General features: G+C 37.9%; 1 protein-coding gene across 1 annotated transcript; it reads right to left on the reverse strand.

Annotated features, from left to right (window-relative positions):
* Positions 1-5,687: 5,687 nt before the first annotated feature.
* Positions 5,688-16,542, reverse strand: AMTN (amelotin). The gene is made up of 7 exons (XM_008993214.5): positions 16,438-16,542; positions 15,376-15,441; positions 14,357-14,446; positions 10,226-10,261; positions 9,772-9,798; positions 7,111-7,381; positions 5,688-5,976 (listed from the first exon to the last, which is right to left on the reverse strand). The coding sequence occupies exons 1-7, from the start codon at positions 16,540-16,542 to the stop codon at positions 5,966-5,968; spliced, it is 606 nt and encodes a 201-aa protein (XP_008991462.2). The 3' UTR covers positions 5,688-5,965.
* Positions 16,543-17,509: the final 967 nt, after the last annotated feature.

Consider the following 17,509-nt stretch of genomic DNA (forward strand, 5'->3'; position numbering starts at 1 on the left):
GCAGTGTTGTGATCAAAGCTCACTGTAGCCTTGACCTCTTAGGCGCAAATGATCCTCCCACCTCAGCCTCCCCAGTGGCTAGGACCACTGGCAAAAGCCACCATGTCCAGCTTTTTCACTTTTTGTAGAGATAGGGTTTTGCCATATTGCCCAGGCTGGTCTCAAACTCCTGGGCTAAGTGATCCACCTGCCTTGGCCTCTGAAAGTGCTGGATTACAGGCATGAACCACTGCTTCTGGCCCTGATACATCTTTATAAGACTTATTCCTTACACTTTTTGACTTTTGATTATCTCTTCATATGACAAGGATTTCATAGTATCTTTTTTTATAAAAAGAATAGAAAGATGATCCAGTCTTTCCTCTAGCATTATTGATTAAATTAGCATTTTATTTTTAGATGAGTTAGAAGAGTTTCTTTAAACTTCATAAATTTTATGTAAAACCAATTTCAAAGCCCACCTTTATAAAATGCTAGCTCCTATGTAATCTTGGACATGTAACTTATACACAAAAAAATTTAGATTCCCCATCAGTTAAATAGGGTTGCTACTTTTAGCCTTGTAGTTCTTTTTCCCTGGACCTGTGCTATTCAACACAGTAGTGGCTAATTGAGCTCTTAAAATATGGCTAGCTCACATTGAGATGTAAATGAGAACATATACTGGATTTCCCAGATTTAGTAACAAATTAATGTAAAATAGATCATTAATAATTTAAAAATATTGAATACATATTAAAATGAATATTTTGGATTTATTATATTAATAAAATATATTATTTAAATTAATTTTGTCTACTTCTGGCTGGGTGCAGTGGCTCACGCCTGTAATCCCAGCACTTTAGGAGGCTGTGGTGGGTGGATCACCAGAGGTCAGGAGTTTGAGACCAGCCCAATCAATATGGTGAAACCCTGTCTCTACTAAAAATACAAAAATTAGCTGGGTATGGTGGCACATACTTGTAATCCTAGCTACTTGGGAGACTGAGGCACGAGAGAATCACTTGAACTTGGGAGGTGGAGGTTGCAGTGAGCCAGGATTGCACCATTGTACTACAGCCCGGGTGACACAGTGAGACTCTGTCTCAAACGGAAAATAATTTTTCTTCTTCTTTTTAACTTTTTTGTGTGATAACTAGAAAATTTACAGACACATATGTGGCTCATATTGCATTTCTTTTGAATAGCACTTCTCTAGACTCTGGTATCCATTACCCTGTCAAAGTTTTTCTGGATAAAAGAGAGTAAATTAGAATTTAATTTTTCAAAAATATATTGTGCTTCCTTCGTAAAATGCCCTTACTATATAATACATGAGGTACATACTTTATAGACTAAGCAAAATTTGTCACCCAGAACAAGGCAGGTATTATTACAAACTTGGTGTCTTCTAATAAAGACATAAATAGGATAATTGAAAAGTAAAAACCCAAGATGCAGAGGAAAGAAGGGCAAGTAGAATATTTTGAATTGGGCAAAGCTGGAGAGGCAGAGATGGATTTATTATGAAGCTAGTGAAGTTTAAGTTTAAACTTAACTTACAGGTATTTTTGAGGCATTTAACCACCTATGAAAGGTTAAATGGAGGACACATTTAGTCTGAGTTTAGTGGGTGTATTTATGTGGCTTGTAAATAGCTGTTTCTGGCTGTGCCATTTTAGAAATGGCTTCCAGAAATACTCCTATTTTGCCCATCCCCCAAAGTTTCAGTGCACCAAGTACAGGTATGGGGACACCAAGTAAAAGGCTAGGATTACCATCACAGTGTGTCTTGTGATATTTGGTGGCTATGTGGTGAATAGAAGACAAAATATGTATAAGGTTTGAAGCCAGAAACTAGTCTGTGGTTTCTGCCTGCCTTAGTCTCCCAAAGTGCTGGATTATCAGATAGTAAAATTGGAAGCAAAGGTTTCAACTTTCACGGATACCTCATTTAACAGGATGATCTCTTCTGTCAGGAATATATTTGATATTGAAGCACATAGAATCATACATTTGCTATAATTTTTTAGGTATTTTTGAGAGTTTATTGAGCTCCTATGGCATTCACTTAACATTTTAACTCTAAATAAATATTTACCAACATTGGGAAGTGGAGCATCAGAGGAAGGAACTACCACCATCACATTTTCTCATTGGAGGTTTCTTAGTTCTTTAAGAGTGGACTAAATGGCTGGTATCATTGCTTACCAAAATTTCCTTTTTTTTTTTTTTGGTCCCCCAGGCTGGAGTGCAGAGGCATGGTCTCAGTTCACTGCACCCTTCACCTCCCAGGTTCAAGTGATTTTTTCACCTCAGCCTCCTGAATAGCTGGGATTACAGGCACCTGTCACCATGCCCAGCTAATTTTTGTATTTTTAGTAGAGACAGGGTTTCACAATCTTTGCTAGGCTGATTTCGAACTCCTGACCTCAAGTAATCCACCCATCTCAGCCTCCCAAAGTGCTGGGATTACAGGTGTGAGCCACTGCACCTGGCCAAAAGTGTCGTTTTTTTTTTTTTAATTAATTTTAATTTTAAAAGTTGACAGACGATAATAGTGCATATTCATGGGATACATAGTGGTGTTTTGATACACATAACGTATAAAGATCAGATCAGGGTAATTAGCATAACCATAATCTTAAATACTTATCATTTCTTTATGTTAGGAATGTTCAATACTCTTTTCTAGTTATTTGAAACTGTATATTATTGTTAACTACCGTCATTCTGCAGTGGTGTAGCACACTAGTACTTATTCCCCCTAGCTAGTTGTAATTCAGTGTCTTGAACTTGATGGAGCTTATGTTGAACAATGAAGTTTATATTTTTTATAATGTATTTCTTTTTATTCTATAAATTTTATTCTATAATCTGCTTTATTTATTTATTTTTGAAACGAAGTCTTGCTCTGGAGTGCAGTGGTGTAATCTTGGTTCACTGCAACCTCTGCCTCCTGGCGTTCAAGTGATTCTCATGCCTCAGCCTCCCAAGTAGCTGTAATTACAGGTGTGCACCAACACACCTAGCTAATTTTTGTGTTTTTAGTAGAGACCGGGTTTTACCATGTTGGCCAGGCTGGTTTTGAACTCCTGGCCTTGGCCTCTCAAAGTGTTAGGATTACAGGCGTGAGCCACCACACCTGGCTGACAATCTACTTTTAATTTCATTTCCCCATGAACTTTTTAAAATTCCCTCATAGATCTGTCTTTTGAAGGTGAGAAAAGAGTGACTATGAAAGGGGAGGAAAAAAAGGAGAACGTGGCCAGGCACGGTGGCTCAAGCCTGTAATCCCAGCACTTTGGGAGGCCGAGGCGGGTGGATTACGAGGTCAAGAGATCGAGACCATCCTGGTCAACATGGTGAAACCCAGTCTCTACTAAAAATACAAAAAATTAGCTGGGCATGGTGGCACGTGCCTGTAATCCCAGCTACTCGGGAGGCTGAGGCAGGAGAATTGCCTGAACCCAGGAGGTGGAGGTTGCGGTGAGCCGAGATCGCGCCATTGCTCTCCAGCCTGGGTAACGAGTGAAACTCTGTCTCAAAAAAAAAAAAAAAAAAACAACAAAAAAGGAGAACGTGTCCTCAGGCAGATATGTCTCAGGAGAGTACATATGTGAGAGTAAATGAGGGAAATTAAACCCTTAGGACCACTTTAGAAAGTCTTCAGGTTCCCCCAGGAGTAGCACATCCCAGTTGGTAGACACCTGGTTTTGATGGTCTAGATGGTAATCTCACACCTCGTATATTAATGGTATCATGGGGATATGTATGCAGGAGTTTAGGGAGGAAGTATGATGCTGGAATAACTGACAGCTGCAATTGGTTTGAAGAATGTTATAAGTAAACAAAATGGATATCTCTTGTGGTCTGGAATTTGTGAAGCACTTTGTGTATTTACTTTGACGATCATATTAATTTTGTGGAACATCTTTTTTTTTTTTTTGAGACAGGGTCTCCCTCTGTCACCCATGATAGCGTGCAATGGCATAATCTTGGTTCATTGCAGCCTTGACCTCCTGGGCTCAAGTGATCCACCTACCTCAGCGTCCTGAATAGTTGGGACTTCAGGTGCATGCCACCATGCCCAGTTAATTTTTGTATTAATTAATTAATTAATTAATTATTATTATTTTGTAGAGACAGTGTTTCAACATGCTGCCCAGGCTGGTCTCAAACTACTGGACTAAAGTGATCCACCTGCTTTGGTCTCCCAAAGTGTTAGGATTACAGGTGTGAGCCACTGTGCCTGGACATGACAGGAATTTTTGCCTCCCTTTTACAGATTAAAAAAATGAGGCTCAAAAAATTAAAAAACGGTGGCTCACGCCTGTAATCCCAGCACTTTGTGAGGCTGAGGTGGGTGGATCACGAGGTCAAGAGATCAAGACCATCCTGGTCAACATGATGAAACCCCGTCTCTACTCAAAATACAAAAAATTAGCTGGGCCTGGTGGCGTGTGCCTGTAATCCCAGCTACTCAGGAGGCTGAGGCAGGAGAATTGCCTGAACCCAGGAGGCGGAGGTTGCAGTGAGCTGAGATCGCACCATTGTATTCCAACCTGGGCAACAAGAGTGAAACTCCGTCTCAATTAAAAAAAAATAATTAAAAAAATAATTAATTATTTTAAAAACAGAGTCTTGCTTTGTTGCCCACGCTGTAGTGCAGTGGTGCGATCATAGCTCTCTGCCACCTTGAACTCAGGGGCTCAAATGATCCTCTTGCCTCAGGCTCTCAAGTAGCTGGGACTGCAGGTGCATACCAGAGAACTTCTCAAAGTTTTTTTAGACATACGGCCTTCCTATGTTGTCCAGACTAGTTTTAAACTCCTAGCCTCAAGAGATCTTCCTGCTTCAGCCTCCTGAGTAACTGAAAGAATGTTTTTTTGATAGATGGTTATCCAGGAAGTCCCTTAATAGCACTTTTAATTATTAGCACTAGTGGCAAAATATTTTTGGAAGTTTGATTACTAATTTACTCTCATTTTGCCCTAAAACTTGACAGTTTATAAGTACGTTATTCAGGTTCTGCATATCTGAAACAAGGTGGCTAATAAATCATTAACCACTAGCAAATCTGTAACCACCTAACACAAATTTCACAGTGCATATTTACATTTGTTACATATTGATGGAGCTGAGCGGTATATAGTGAGAAATGTTGTTAACCCTATCCATACCTTTGATTTTGGGGGCTCTACTGCAGTTTGCGTTAATCACCCTCACTATGGAAGAACTGCAATGGTCAGTGTTAAAAGTTTAAATCAGATTAATTTCTACTTTTTAGGTGAATGGAACAAAAGTATCACCTTGGTTTGTTTTAGTGATTATGATTACTTTTTTCAATGTCATTTCTCACACTCGAGCATACCAAAATTAAACATTAAATGCCATTATCATGAGTTCTGAATATAAACACTTGAGGACAGTCAGAATTATATGATTTATAATTCTTTGTACTGTATGTTTTAGGTGTTCAAAAATACTCTGCTTTTTAAAAATTAAGTTTCTGGCTCTTATGAGAAAGTGAATGATGAGTTATCTACGAAGAGACCAGAATTTGTCTTCACATTGCTGGGTGTTCTCTTCTTGACTGCTGTGCTTCCTACTTCCAAAGAAAGTTCTAGACCTAGAGTATCGTGTTAATGTCCTGAGGCAGTTTCTGTAAGGGCTAACTTTCTTTTATTTCCAAAGAAGAAGAAGAATCAGTTTTCCAAATATGTTTTAATATGCGTATCATCCAGGTAGAATAATGTTATATTTCAAAGACAAATTTATCCATGTCATTATTGCTTTTAAAAGTTGAGATTCTCTACATAGAATATATTTTCTGAAATTTCAAAAATATTTTCAGGTAAATTAAGAATTAATTTCTTCTAAGACTATCCAATGTGTCTCAATCTATTCCATAATAAAATCAATGATAAAGATTCACATGTGTCAGCAAATTTGAGGCAGCTTAGTTGAAAAAATTTGAAACAGCTTACTGAATTCCTGGAAGAAAATAAAACACCTTTTAAATGTAGGTAAAAAGCATATTGAACTTAAATATTTTCACTTAAGATCAAAGTTTCTTTTCAAGGATTAGGATAATTAGTATCAAATAATTCTTTAGTTATCTCTAAGGATATCTGGTTCTTGAAATTTTCACGTGTTAAACAATCAACTTTGCTTGTTGATATGAGAAAGCTTTTTTGCAACATTTCTTAAGTTCCGTCTAAGACCAGCGGATGTGTTTATCTGCTCTGCTAGCTATCACTAGTGGCTGCTTGCAGTATTACAGTAGGAAGGTTCCGAGGCTCGGTCAGTGAGTGGAGACAGGATCATGATGAGCTGAAGTGTGTCTGCTATAGACCTCTATATGCATGTATGTGTGTGTGTTGGGGTGAGAAACACAGTCTGCTTCCAAATATTTTCAGCTTTGACCCAAAACGGAGCATGTGTTATGCCAACAATTAAAAGCCTTTCAGGCTAGGTGGCTCATGCCTGTAATCCCAGCACTTTCGAAGGCTGAGGCGGGTGGATTGCTTGAGGCCAGGAGTTCTAGACCAGCCTGGGCAACATGGCAAAACCCCGTTTCTACAAATAATACAAAAATTAGCCAGTGTGTCTGGGCATGGTGGCTCACACCTGTTATCCCAGGACTTCAGGAGGCTGAGGCTTAAGTAACCACTTAAGGTTACTTGAGGTCAGGAGTTTGACACCAGCCTGCCCAACATGGTGAAACTCTGTCTCTACTAAAAACACAAGAATTAGCCAGGTATGGTGATGTGCACCCATAATCCTAGCTACTTGGGAGGCTGAGGCGCAAGAATCGCTTAAACCTGGTAGGTGGAGATTGCAGTGAGCCAAGATCATGCCACTGCACTCCAGCCAGGGCAACAGAGCAAGACCCTGTCTCAAAACAACCAAAACACTCACACAAAATCTTCCTTCAGTGTTAATACGGTAGGGTTGGTGGAACGGTAAAAATATTCCCTTGTGTTGCTGGAATCAACTGTGTGTGAAAAGGGGCTTCCTAATCTTATTAAGATCTGCATTTGTCAAGGTAAGACAAAGAACTCCTCTTTTTTAATCTGCAGATGACTTTTATAACCAAGAAGCATGTTCCAAGTTAGGAGAATTTACCATTTGGTGATTCTGTGGTGGTTTCCTCCATGGCATGCGTGCTCCTTTGGATGCCTGCAGGTGTGGTCATTGCAAAGTCATCATCTGTGCTACTGGGAATTGGGAGGTGGCCTGCTGGGGTTCCCTGGATGGCAGAATTTACACCTGCTTGTCCTGCTGGAAGCCTTCCATCCTGGACATTTGGATTAGCCCCTGCCTGACTGGTGGGCAGAATGCCTCCCGGGAGCAAGGAATGGATGATAAGGCCTGTGAAGATTTGTGGGGCCAATGGCTGGAATGAGGAAGGCAAACAGAAAACAAAGATAAAAGCCACACATTTTAAAGCCTCTTCTCTTTTGAAGGGAGCAAGTTTGGGTAGGAATGTCAAGAAGGAGAGAGTAAAGTCAGAGAAGACAGCAAAGATCCGGCATTCCTCAGGAGATATACTCCCGTACTCCAGCCAAACCTGATTCAATATTGGTACTCTTTGATATGCTCCATTTTCCTCAGAAAGGGAAAGCCAGAATCAAGCCAATAATAAATTGTTCTATTATTATCAGCTGGATCTGGAGGTAGAATTAAGGTGGAAAAATCCAAACAATCATGATGGGCTTTATCTCTGTTATTAAACTGAAAATGTAATCTTTCTTTTGCCCATAACATTTTTTCAAAAAAATATAATTTAAGAGATTAAAAATTAATGGAAAAATTGATTCAAGTAGATTAGTTAATCCTGATGGCTTTCATCCCTTTAAGTTTTTTTTTTATGATGGGCTTTATCTCTGTTATTAAGCTAAAGTATAATCTTCCTTTTGCCCATAATATTTTTTCAAAAAAATATAATTTATAAGATTAACAATTAATGGAAAAATTGATTCAAATAGATTAATTAATACTGATGGCTTTCATCCCTTCAAGTTTTTTTTTTTTATGTATTTTTCAAAGGCATTGGAATTATTCATTCAGAAACATTTATCCTGGCAATTCAGCGATTGTGTATTCCTTGAGGATATATAAAGAACTCCTCTCTACTGGAATTTTTCATTTGTAGAGAGATTCTGATTGAGCAGGTTTGAAGCAGGACCCAGCAACTGTCTTTTTAACCAGTTTTTGATGCCATCTGGATTTTGTGAGCAAGGAATGAAGTTTGGGAAACACTGTATTACATTTAAGAGATATTGAAACCAGAATTAGACTTATGCTGGATGACAGATAGGAGTAGAGTATAGACGTTTTCAAACTGAGGATTGTAATATCCACAGTTTTGAAGTAGAAAAGGGGGGTGGCACTCATCATTAAACAATAAAACAGAGCGTAGACTAGTAGTGCATTCTAGATAGTAAAGGTGAATACTGTTTCATGAAGTGTGTGTGTGTGTGTGTGTGTGTGTAAGCTGCATAAAAAATCTACTTGCTATTGTGGCTTGTATTAAAAATGTTTGAAAAACTGCTAGTGTACTAGATTAAAAAATAGCTTTGCATCTGGATCCACTCTTTTCTTGTTGTTGTTGCCTCTGAGGACTTAATTACTTAAACTCTTGAACTTCAGTTTCTTTATCTGTAAAGTTAGGTCAAAAATATCTGCCTTGTGCTTTGGGTAGGTTGAAGACAACATATGTTAAGGATCTACTAAAGGGCTGGTTATATGGAAGAACCTCAGTAGCTGGATATGGATGTTCACGTATCAATGTTGGCAAAGCAGACACTAGCTGCATTTGATGATTATTTACGGACAATATAGAAAATATCTATATTTTCCATAATAGAAAAGCTGTTGAATAACTGTGTTTCCAAATATTGCCTCAATTCTGTTCTGTTGTCATGTTTAGATATCATATTAATTTTTTAGAGAAAAGGACCTAAGGAGGAATGCATAGAAGTGTCTAAGCAGGCCAGGTGCAGTGGCTCATGCCTGTAATCCCAGCACTTCAGGAAACCAAGGTGGCTGGATCAAGGGATCAAGAGATTCAGACCATTTTGGCCAACATAGTAAAACCCCGTCTCTACTAAAAATACAAAAATTAGCTGGGCATGGTGGCACGTGCGTGCAGTTCCAGTTACTCAGGAGGCTGGGGCAAAAGAGTTGCTTGAACCTGGGAGGTGGAGGTTGCAGTGAAACAAGATCGCACCACTGCACTCCAGGCTGGCGACAGAGTGAGACTCCATCTAAAAAAAAAGTGTCTAGAAATGATGATATGAACTTTATTTAGGGTTCAACCCTCCAATTTTTTTCTAACTGTAGGAAAGAGTTCATTCAGCACTATCTCATGCTGGAAAAAATATATTTTTCCATAAAAATTAAAAATCCAATTCAAGAAATTTAATCTTTCCTGTAAAAAGTCAATATTTATATTATTCTACATTTGCATGTTTCAACAGTTTGTAATCCTAGACTGCAGTCCTTATGAAGTTAAAAATGTGCATTGGCTTTCTGGATAGAACTGAATCTGATAGCAATAAATGAAAACAAAAGCTAAGTTAATTAACAGAAAAATAGCTGAAGAAGTATAATGAAATCCTCAAACAAAGCAAGGATAATCAAATGCAAGAAACTATAAAAATGTTCAGTTCATTGTAGTACACATCATATTCAGGATTTATGCTCAAAAGAGACTAAATGAGGACAGAAAACTTGTGATAGAAGTGAAAATAACTTGAAACAGTATTGAAATTATTTTTTTACCAATTCCTCTGAGCTTAGGATAGTGCCCTAAAAGCAAAATGATAAATACAGATTGTTAGACACATTTTAATATGTTTATGGTAATATATGTATAACATCACTTAAAAACTTAAAATACTTCCAAAGATTATAGAGATTTTGCCTTTCCAATAATATGTTGAACTGCCTTATGATCTGTATTATAAAACTCAAGTCAGCATATAATGTGTGACTGCTAATATTCATTCTTTGAATAATATGAGGTCATCTGCATACAAAAATTATATATTTTTTCTATCATTAAGTAGATGTTCATCGAAGAAAACTTATGCAGAAAGCAAGCTCTTATGATTATCAGTGTCCATACATTGCAAAATACATTAAAAACCTCACAACTATCTAGTGAATAGAGGTAAGAATAAATGTTTCACACTAAAGTGATTTAAAATCAAGACAATATTAAGCATAATTTTACCTGGGCTCCAAGGTGCGTGACAAAAATTGGTAACATCTGAAAAGAAAGAAAAATTCATTCAAAGGTAAGCTCTGGAAGATGGTATAAATGTTGATACCTTCTTTTTTTTTTTTTGAGATGGAGTCTCACTCTGTTGCCTAGGTTGGAGTGTAGTGGCACAGTGTTGGGTCATTGCAACCTCCGCCTCCCAGGTTCAAGCAATTCTCCTACCTCAGCCTCCTGAGTAGCTGGGATTACAGGCACCTGCCACCACGCCTGGCTAATTTTTTAGTAGAGATGGGGTTTCACCATGTTGGCCAGGCTGGTCTTGAACTCCTGATCCTGTGATCCGCCTGGCTTAGACTCCCAAAGGGCTGAGATTACAGGTGCGAGTCACTGTGCCTGGCCATTGATACCTTCTTAAAAGAATATAGTATCTGTTAAACAGATGTTTATTACTAATATATTATCTATAATCATAGATATAAATTCATAGATCTGATGGGAGTTTGGAAGTTTTCCAATTTATAAAAAGAGTATCAGTCCTAGAAAGATTTAGAAACCAGTTCAAGATAGCATATTTAGAAGCTAGTGAACTGGATGAACAACAAAAAACTGGTCTTTAGCAATCTCCAAACTGAAAATTATTTCAAGTAACAATAATGTTAAAATGCACAGATTTCTTTCACATGGCATCTCAGAAGACACATTAAAACATGCAATGGCTATTTTCAAATGCAAAGATTTCTTGAGGCTTATATATTTAGTCTTGCAATAGTTGCCTGGACATTTTGCTGTTAAAATAAAGCAACTATAGAGAATATTGCTCAGTAACCCTTGGCACTGGCATAGCTCTTAGAACTAGGCAAGAAATAATTCAAGGGTCACTGATAACTAACTAAATATTATGAATTTAGTTCATAAAAGGATGAAAAAGATTTGAGTGAGGTGTTGGCATGCTCCAGTACTCTCTGCTACTCTGAGAACTGGCCTGAAGTTTGTCAAAGAAAGCTAAGGTTTAAAAAATTTATTCTTATTTCTATAGAAAATTCAAAGTGTCAGGAAAGTCATCAAAATGGGACTCTTAATTTCATAACTACTAATCCAGAAGATTTGAAAGTCTTATGAAATAGACTCTTAACTATTGTTTCCCAAGACAGATGGTGCAGCAATTATGGAATTAATGGAATGCCAACAAGGAAAAATTAGATACATTTATGAAAAAGCCTTACTCTCAATCAAGTTCTTACTGACTGACAAAAAAGGACAGAGAACAAGAACAAAAACCCAACTAGCTTTCACAGAGGCAATGGGAAAGTGGTTGGTACATTTTGGATTTAAGAGAAAATGAGATGGATATTTTTTCTTTAATGGAAAGTTGGAGTGGAAAGAGCAAAAAGATAAAAAGAGGAAACAATAGCTGTCTAAGTAAAAACTGTAATGAAAGGTAATCTAATTGTTCACCAGCATAACAATAAAGAGGACTTTTTGCTTAGCTGTTGATAGAGAAATAATTTGAAATCGTTAACAGTCAACACATTGTACATTTATTATGTGGTAGGCATTGTTTTAAGTGTTTTCCACATCTTTATTCATTTGATCTTTGCACAGCTGTAGAGGAAGGTTCTACTTTGATGCCCATTTTAAATGTTGAGCAAAATGAGCCACAGAACGGTTAAGTAACTTGGTCAACATCATATAAGTAGTAAGTGTAGAGAGTGTAGAGCTGATATTTAACCAGAAATTGTGTGGTTCTAGAGTTCACCAACATGGTTCACCTTTCTTTGATAAATGTGAGCCACCAGTAGGTGTCCAGGTTGTGTCAGAGATGTAAGCCACTCTGCACAGAGAGAGGCAGGGTTGGAAGGACTACAGTTGCCCAGGAGAAGGTCAGGTATGGGAACCCTTGGTGGTAGCACAGCCTAGAGACATTGAAGAATTCCCACAGGAAACGGGGATTGATTTATAATATTGCATAGAGAGTGTACAGTGTGAAACTCTCTATACTGAAACTTTTGTAACATCTCCAGGCTCCACTAATGCCTTGACTAAGGGAGATGCTCTCTGGGGAACATGAAGATGTATTAAGTCTGCCTTCAAGGTTAGAGGAGGGCAACAATGGAGACTGAAGCTGGGCAATCAGTATGTAGATTATACTATGATCACCTGTTACAGAGAGTCTCCTTTTATTTGCATCTTTCTCAAATCTTTTTCTGAGGGTCACTTTTATTATCAAATTTTTTGTTACCAAGATAGTTTGTGTGTCTTTGGCCCTAGAAATTCTATTCATTCTATTCCTAAGAAAGGAAATAGCCACTGGAATAGTCATAGACTTGGTCACAGGGATGCTCTGTAGCGTTGTTTATAGAAGCAGAGACTTAAAACCCCCAGATTTTCATAATAAGTAATTTAGCATACCATGGAATACTAAGCAGTCATTAAAAACATTGTAAGTGAATATTTTAAAACATGAAAACTATTCAAAATAATATTTGTGGAAAAAAGAATGTTACAAAACATTAAATATAGCAAAACAATATTTCCTTTTAAAATGCACTTATGGCTGGGTGCAGTGGCTCAAGCCTGTAATCCCAGCACTTTGGGAGGCCAAGGTGGGTGGATAATGAGGTCAAGGGATCGAGACTATCCCGGTCAACATGGTGAAACCCCGTCTCTACTAAAAATACAAAAAATTAGCTGGGCGTGGTGGCGCATGCCTGTAATCCCAGCTACTCGGGAGGCTGAGGCAGGAGAATTGCCTGAACCCAGGAGGCGGAGGTTGCAGTGAGCCGAGATTGCGCCATTGCACTCCAACCTGGGTAACAAGAGTGAAACTCCGTCTCAAAAAAAAAAAAAAAAAAAAGTACTTATGTGTACAGAAAAAAGACTGAAAGGACATACTCTAGAATGTTGACAGTGTTTGATTGTGGCTAATGAGATTTTAAGTGAATTTTATTTTATTTTTTCCTTATATGTAAATTTCAGAAAATTTACATTTTCTAAATTCTTTATAATTGGCATATATTACTTACACAATAATAAATACTTCCACAAAATATTAGACCATTATGTTGGATGACGGGGGCTGAGGTCACATGTTGGGGAGAATAAGTTATCTACAAATAACTTAGTCAAGCTGTAAAAGGATTATTGTATTTTCCTCCAGCTCCAGAGCCTTTCTTTCTTTCTTTTTTTTTTTTGAGACAGAATCCCCCTCCAACACCCAGGCTGGTGTGCAGTGACACAATTGTGGCTCACTGCAGCCTTGACCTCCTTTGCTCAAGTGATCCTCCCAACTCAGCCTCCTGAGTAGCTGAGACTATAGGTTTGCCCCACCACGCCTGGCTATTTATTATATTTTATTTTTTGTAAAGATAAGTCTCACTATGTTGCCCAGGCTGGTCTCTAATGCCTGGGCTCAAGTGATCCTTCTGCCTTAACTTTCCAAAGTGCTGGGATTACAGCATGGGTCACTGTGCCCAGCTCCTCTGGAACCTATTTAGAAGTTTCAACAGGGTAAAAATTGGAACTTGTTTAATGTTAAAATGCACACACTTCAAAAACAGGTGATGCCTAATATATGTCATTTATATTTTAGTGTAAGAGGATTTTCAGTTTTTTTTTTTTTTTTTTTAAGCAAGTGATAGTGGGAGGTGGCAAATACTGAAAAGTCCTTGGGGACTTTCAAAAGGGAATGAAAAAAAGGGGTCAAAAATAGGAAGATTAGATTTGCTGAAGATAAACTTTATCCACCTCTTAAGTATTCTTTGAGATTATCTGGGTCACCCAGAAAGTCTTCAAGAGAAAACAATATGCTAGAAAAGAATCCTGGGATCTCTCAATTTCCCCTTATATAGTTTTCACTTTTCAATCTTCCCCAACTTTTCAAGGTTCCTGTTATCCATTAAAAATGTATTCTAAAGAGGTTGTGGGGTAGCATGGTATGTTTTCATACTCTGAGTATGTTTTCATGAATTTTCATTAAGAACCAGTTTGCCAAATTTACTGTTCCATGTTCAGTAGAACATTCATCAGCTAATAATCTGGGCAAGATTTTTGAGAACTTTTAAAAAATTCTATTTCTACTGTAGGCTTTCACCTGAAAGAAAAAGCTCTCCAATGTTAAAACTAAAGTCCAGCTGTTCAACTTACATGTGGTTGCAGTTGCTGTTGTACATTCAACCCTCCCAGGGTCAATGGGTGCGTCTGGGTACCAGCCGTCATTCCTGCAGCAGGATTTAACTGTAGGGTAAGGAAGAAGACTTTCATTGTATTTTTTTTCCAGTTTGAATATTTAGAAAACTAAAATGTATTTGCTAAATGTAAAATATATTTAAAGGGAGGATTTGCTATGTAAACACACAGTATTCTGTTGCATGTGTACTTAGACACAAAGATGAAATTGAAAGACTTAGTCTGCTAGTACAACCACAAGGGCTATTGCTGACTTTTCCCATGGAAGGTTTTTTGTTGGCATTTAACCTGTTCTGTTTGAGAATTACTTAGGTGATTTATTTTATCCTCATTTTTCCTTTTTGGCTACAACAGTTGTTCCTGAAATTTTTCTGATAGCTTTTTTAAAATTAAGAATTTGACTCCTCTAGGTTACCCATGAAAATGATAAGGTTCAGAATAAATATTTTGTATGAAACATTGACTATATTTAAATTTGACCACTAAAAAATTTCACTCTAAACCAGGAAAGAAACTTATTTTTCTTCCCAAAAAGATTATACAGATATTCTATGAGAAGACTGAAGATCTATACAGATATTCAATAAGAAGACACTGAAGATCTTTCTATCTCTTCCAGTTTGCTTCTGTCATTGGTGGTGATACTAGTGATCGTGTTTATGTGGATGTGTGGATGCTGTAGGGGCATTGAGGAAGGTATGGTGGGGGAATGGAGAGAGGAGGAGAAGAGGATAGAGAAACTGGAGAAGGAAAGAATTATATTCATTTGTTTAGAGACTCTTGCTAAGAAAAATTTTAATGATGTCCAACTTTCTTGGACTCTTCTCTCCTGTCTTTCAACTTATTTACCTGAATATGTGTGTTTGTGTGTTTTCATTTGTGGATATACACACCCATATGCATGCTCCCTTCACCATAACATTAGGCATTATATTTATTTCACAATGTGTATTAAAATGATATAAAAGATTACTTACCAGTTGCAGATCTTGCCCCAGTGTAAGCATCTGTGTTAATGGTATCAGACTTAAAGAAGGGAAGACCTGCAGGGCATTGAAAGTGATGTATGAGTCAAGAGTTGTCTGCTTCCATTGCTCTGTCATTGGTGGATATCCTCATGTAATTGACATTCCTGTCAGAGGTGGATTTACCATGAAGGCAAATAAAGATGAAGCCTCAGGGCTTCTACTAGCATTACCCACTTTTGGGGCCCTGAGAGGTGCCCTAGCAATGTCTCAAGCTTATGGTGCTTAGCAGCTTAAGAAAATTTGTGATTTACTTTTATTTTTTATCACATTATAAATATTTATTTCAGTACCTAATTTTACATATCTAATTTTGTATTTTTTTCCTTAAAGAAGGTTCCCAAATTGTATAAGATACAGATTCCTTAAGGAGGGTGAATGGTTCCTGACTTGAGTGAGTGTTCTGTAACGTCTATTGACTAAAGAGAAGACTTTAGATTCTAGTGTTATCTGATTGTACTACTTCACCAAGTGTAGAAATAGGTAAGTCATGTTCTTCACAGCAGAGGAAGAGTTGAGGTGGAGGGAGGTTAGTAGACAAAAATAATGCAGTTTTCAGAAGTATTTAAAAATACTTTGAGGAAACAGATTGGACAGCAACACATCAACACATCAGCAACAATGAAACTTAACAAAACCATGAGGAAGCCTGCAGTTATATTTTTATAGATCACCTCTGATTTCCTGCTATTGCTGGCAAATATTGCATGTGGTAATACCATAGTATCTCAAGGGCATGGAAGACCAAGCTTTGTAAATAGACATAGCTATTGCTTTTCAAAGTTGACTAGATTTTATTGCTAAACCAAATTATTATTTAGATAAAAGAAAAAAGAATTAGAGTGCTTTACTTTCCCTATGCACATTTTTGGAAAATTATATTGGTTCTTTTCTTCACTCCCAAACGAAAAGCCTCTCTCTCTTGTTCAGCCTTGTACGGTCTTTGTGTAAATTTTGATTTTAAACCCTCCAGTCTTAACATGTTTTCTTTACTGATTTGTACATGACTCTTACCTGATTTGACTGCTGTTGGTTTAGTAGTGTTGCCTGATCCAGAGCCAGCTTTGTGGGAGGGAGTCCCAAAGCAGGTTTGAGCTGCTTTTGTGAAAACAAATACATATTTGATGAGGCAGGAATGTGTTTAAGGTTTTGTATCCATTTATGTCTAGGTCATCCCCAATGCAAAAGTGTCCATCTTTAGGCTCTATGTGTTTTAGAGAAGTTTAACTCCCTGAAACATAATGTGCATGGTAGGACATGCAATTGTAGAGCGGAAAAATGGCAACTCAGGAGTGGTAGGATGGTGTGGGCGGGAAGGAGGCCAGGATGCACCTGAGCACATGGGATTTCTTGTGGTGGTTCCTGGCTCCCATTTAATTTCTGTACCTGCCTTTCTCTTTTTCCAGGACATGAATATATAGTCTGTGCCTTAGCTCTGTGCACATTTGCTTTTTCTTAGGGCTGGAGGTAAGCTGCTGTCATTTTTACTAACTTTTCATGAAGCCTCCCACTTTTGTCATGCATGCCACATCACTCTTGTAACAGAAGTTCAGTTTCCTTCCTGGCCTGGATATTGTATTAGTGTATTAAGAATCACTGAATTTTAGATCTGAAAATATTCCTCCTACACATTTGGTCTAGTTGTATCATTTTGTTTAATAGATGAGGCAGGTGATGCTTACAGTAACCTGCCCAACGTGACATGGTGAGCAGCAGAGCCAGTGCTAGGATCCCTAAGTGCTCTTAGTCTCTGAAGAAGAAAACTTTTCTTTTGGCAGGTTGATTTAGTCTGCTTTTGCTCCTGGAGGCATCCTGAAAGGCACAGGGGTGTGGCCCTCTGGGTCTGCGCCAGCCCTTGAGTCACCTAAGGTTACCCTGGAGTAGTTTTGGTTTTATGGTGGACTTTCCCCCTTAGTTATAAGAGGAGAAGTTGGGGCTGGGCGCGGTGGCTCACTCCCATAATCCCAGCACTTTGGGAGGCCAAGGTGGGTGGGTGGATCACTTGAGGTCAGGAGTTTAGGACCAACCTGGTCAACATGATGAAGTCCTGTCTTTACTAAAAGTATAAAAATTAGCCAGGCATGGT

This window comes from Callithrix jacchus, chromosome 3, assembly GCF_049354715.1.
Source record: "Callithrix jacchus isolate 240 chromosome 3, calJac240_pri, whole genome shotgun sequence".
Lineage (NCBI taxonomy): Eukaryota > Metazoa > Chordata > Mammalia > Primates > Cebidae > Callithrix > Callithrix jacchus.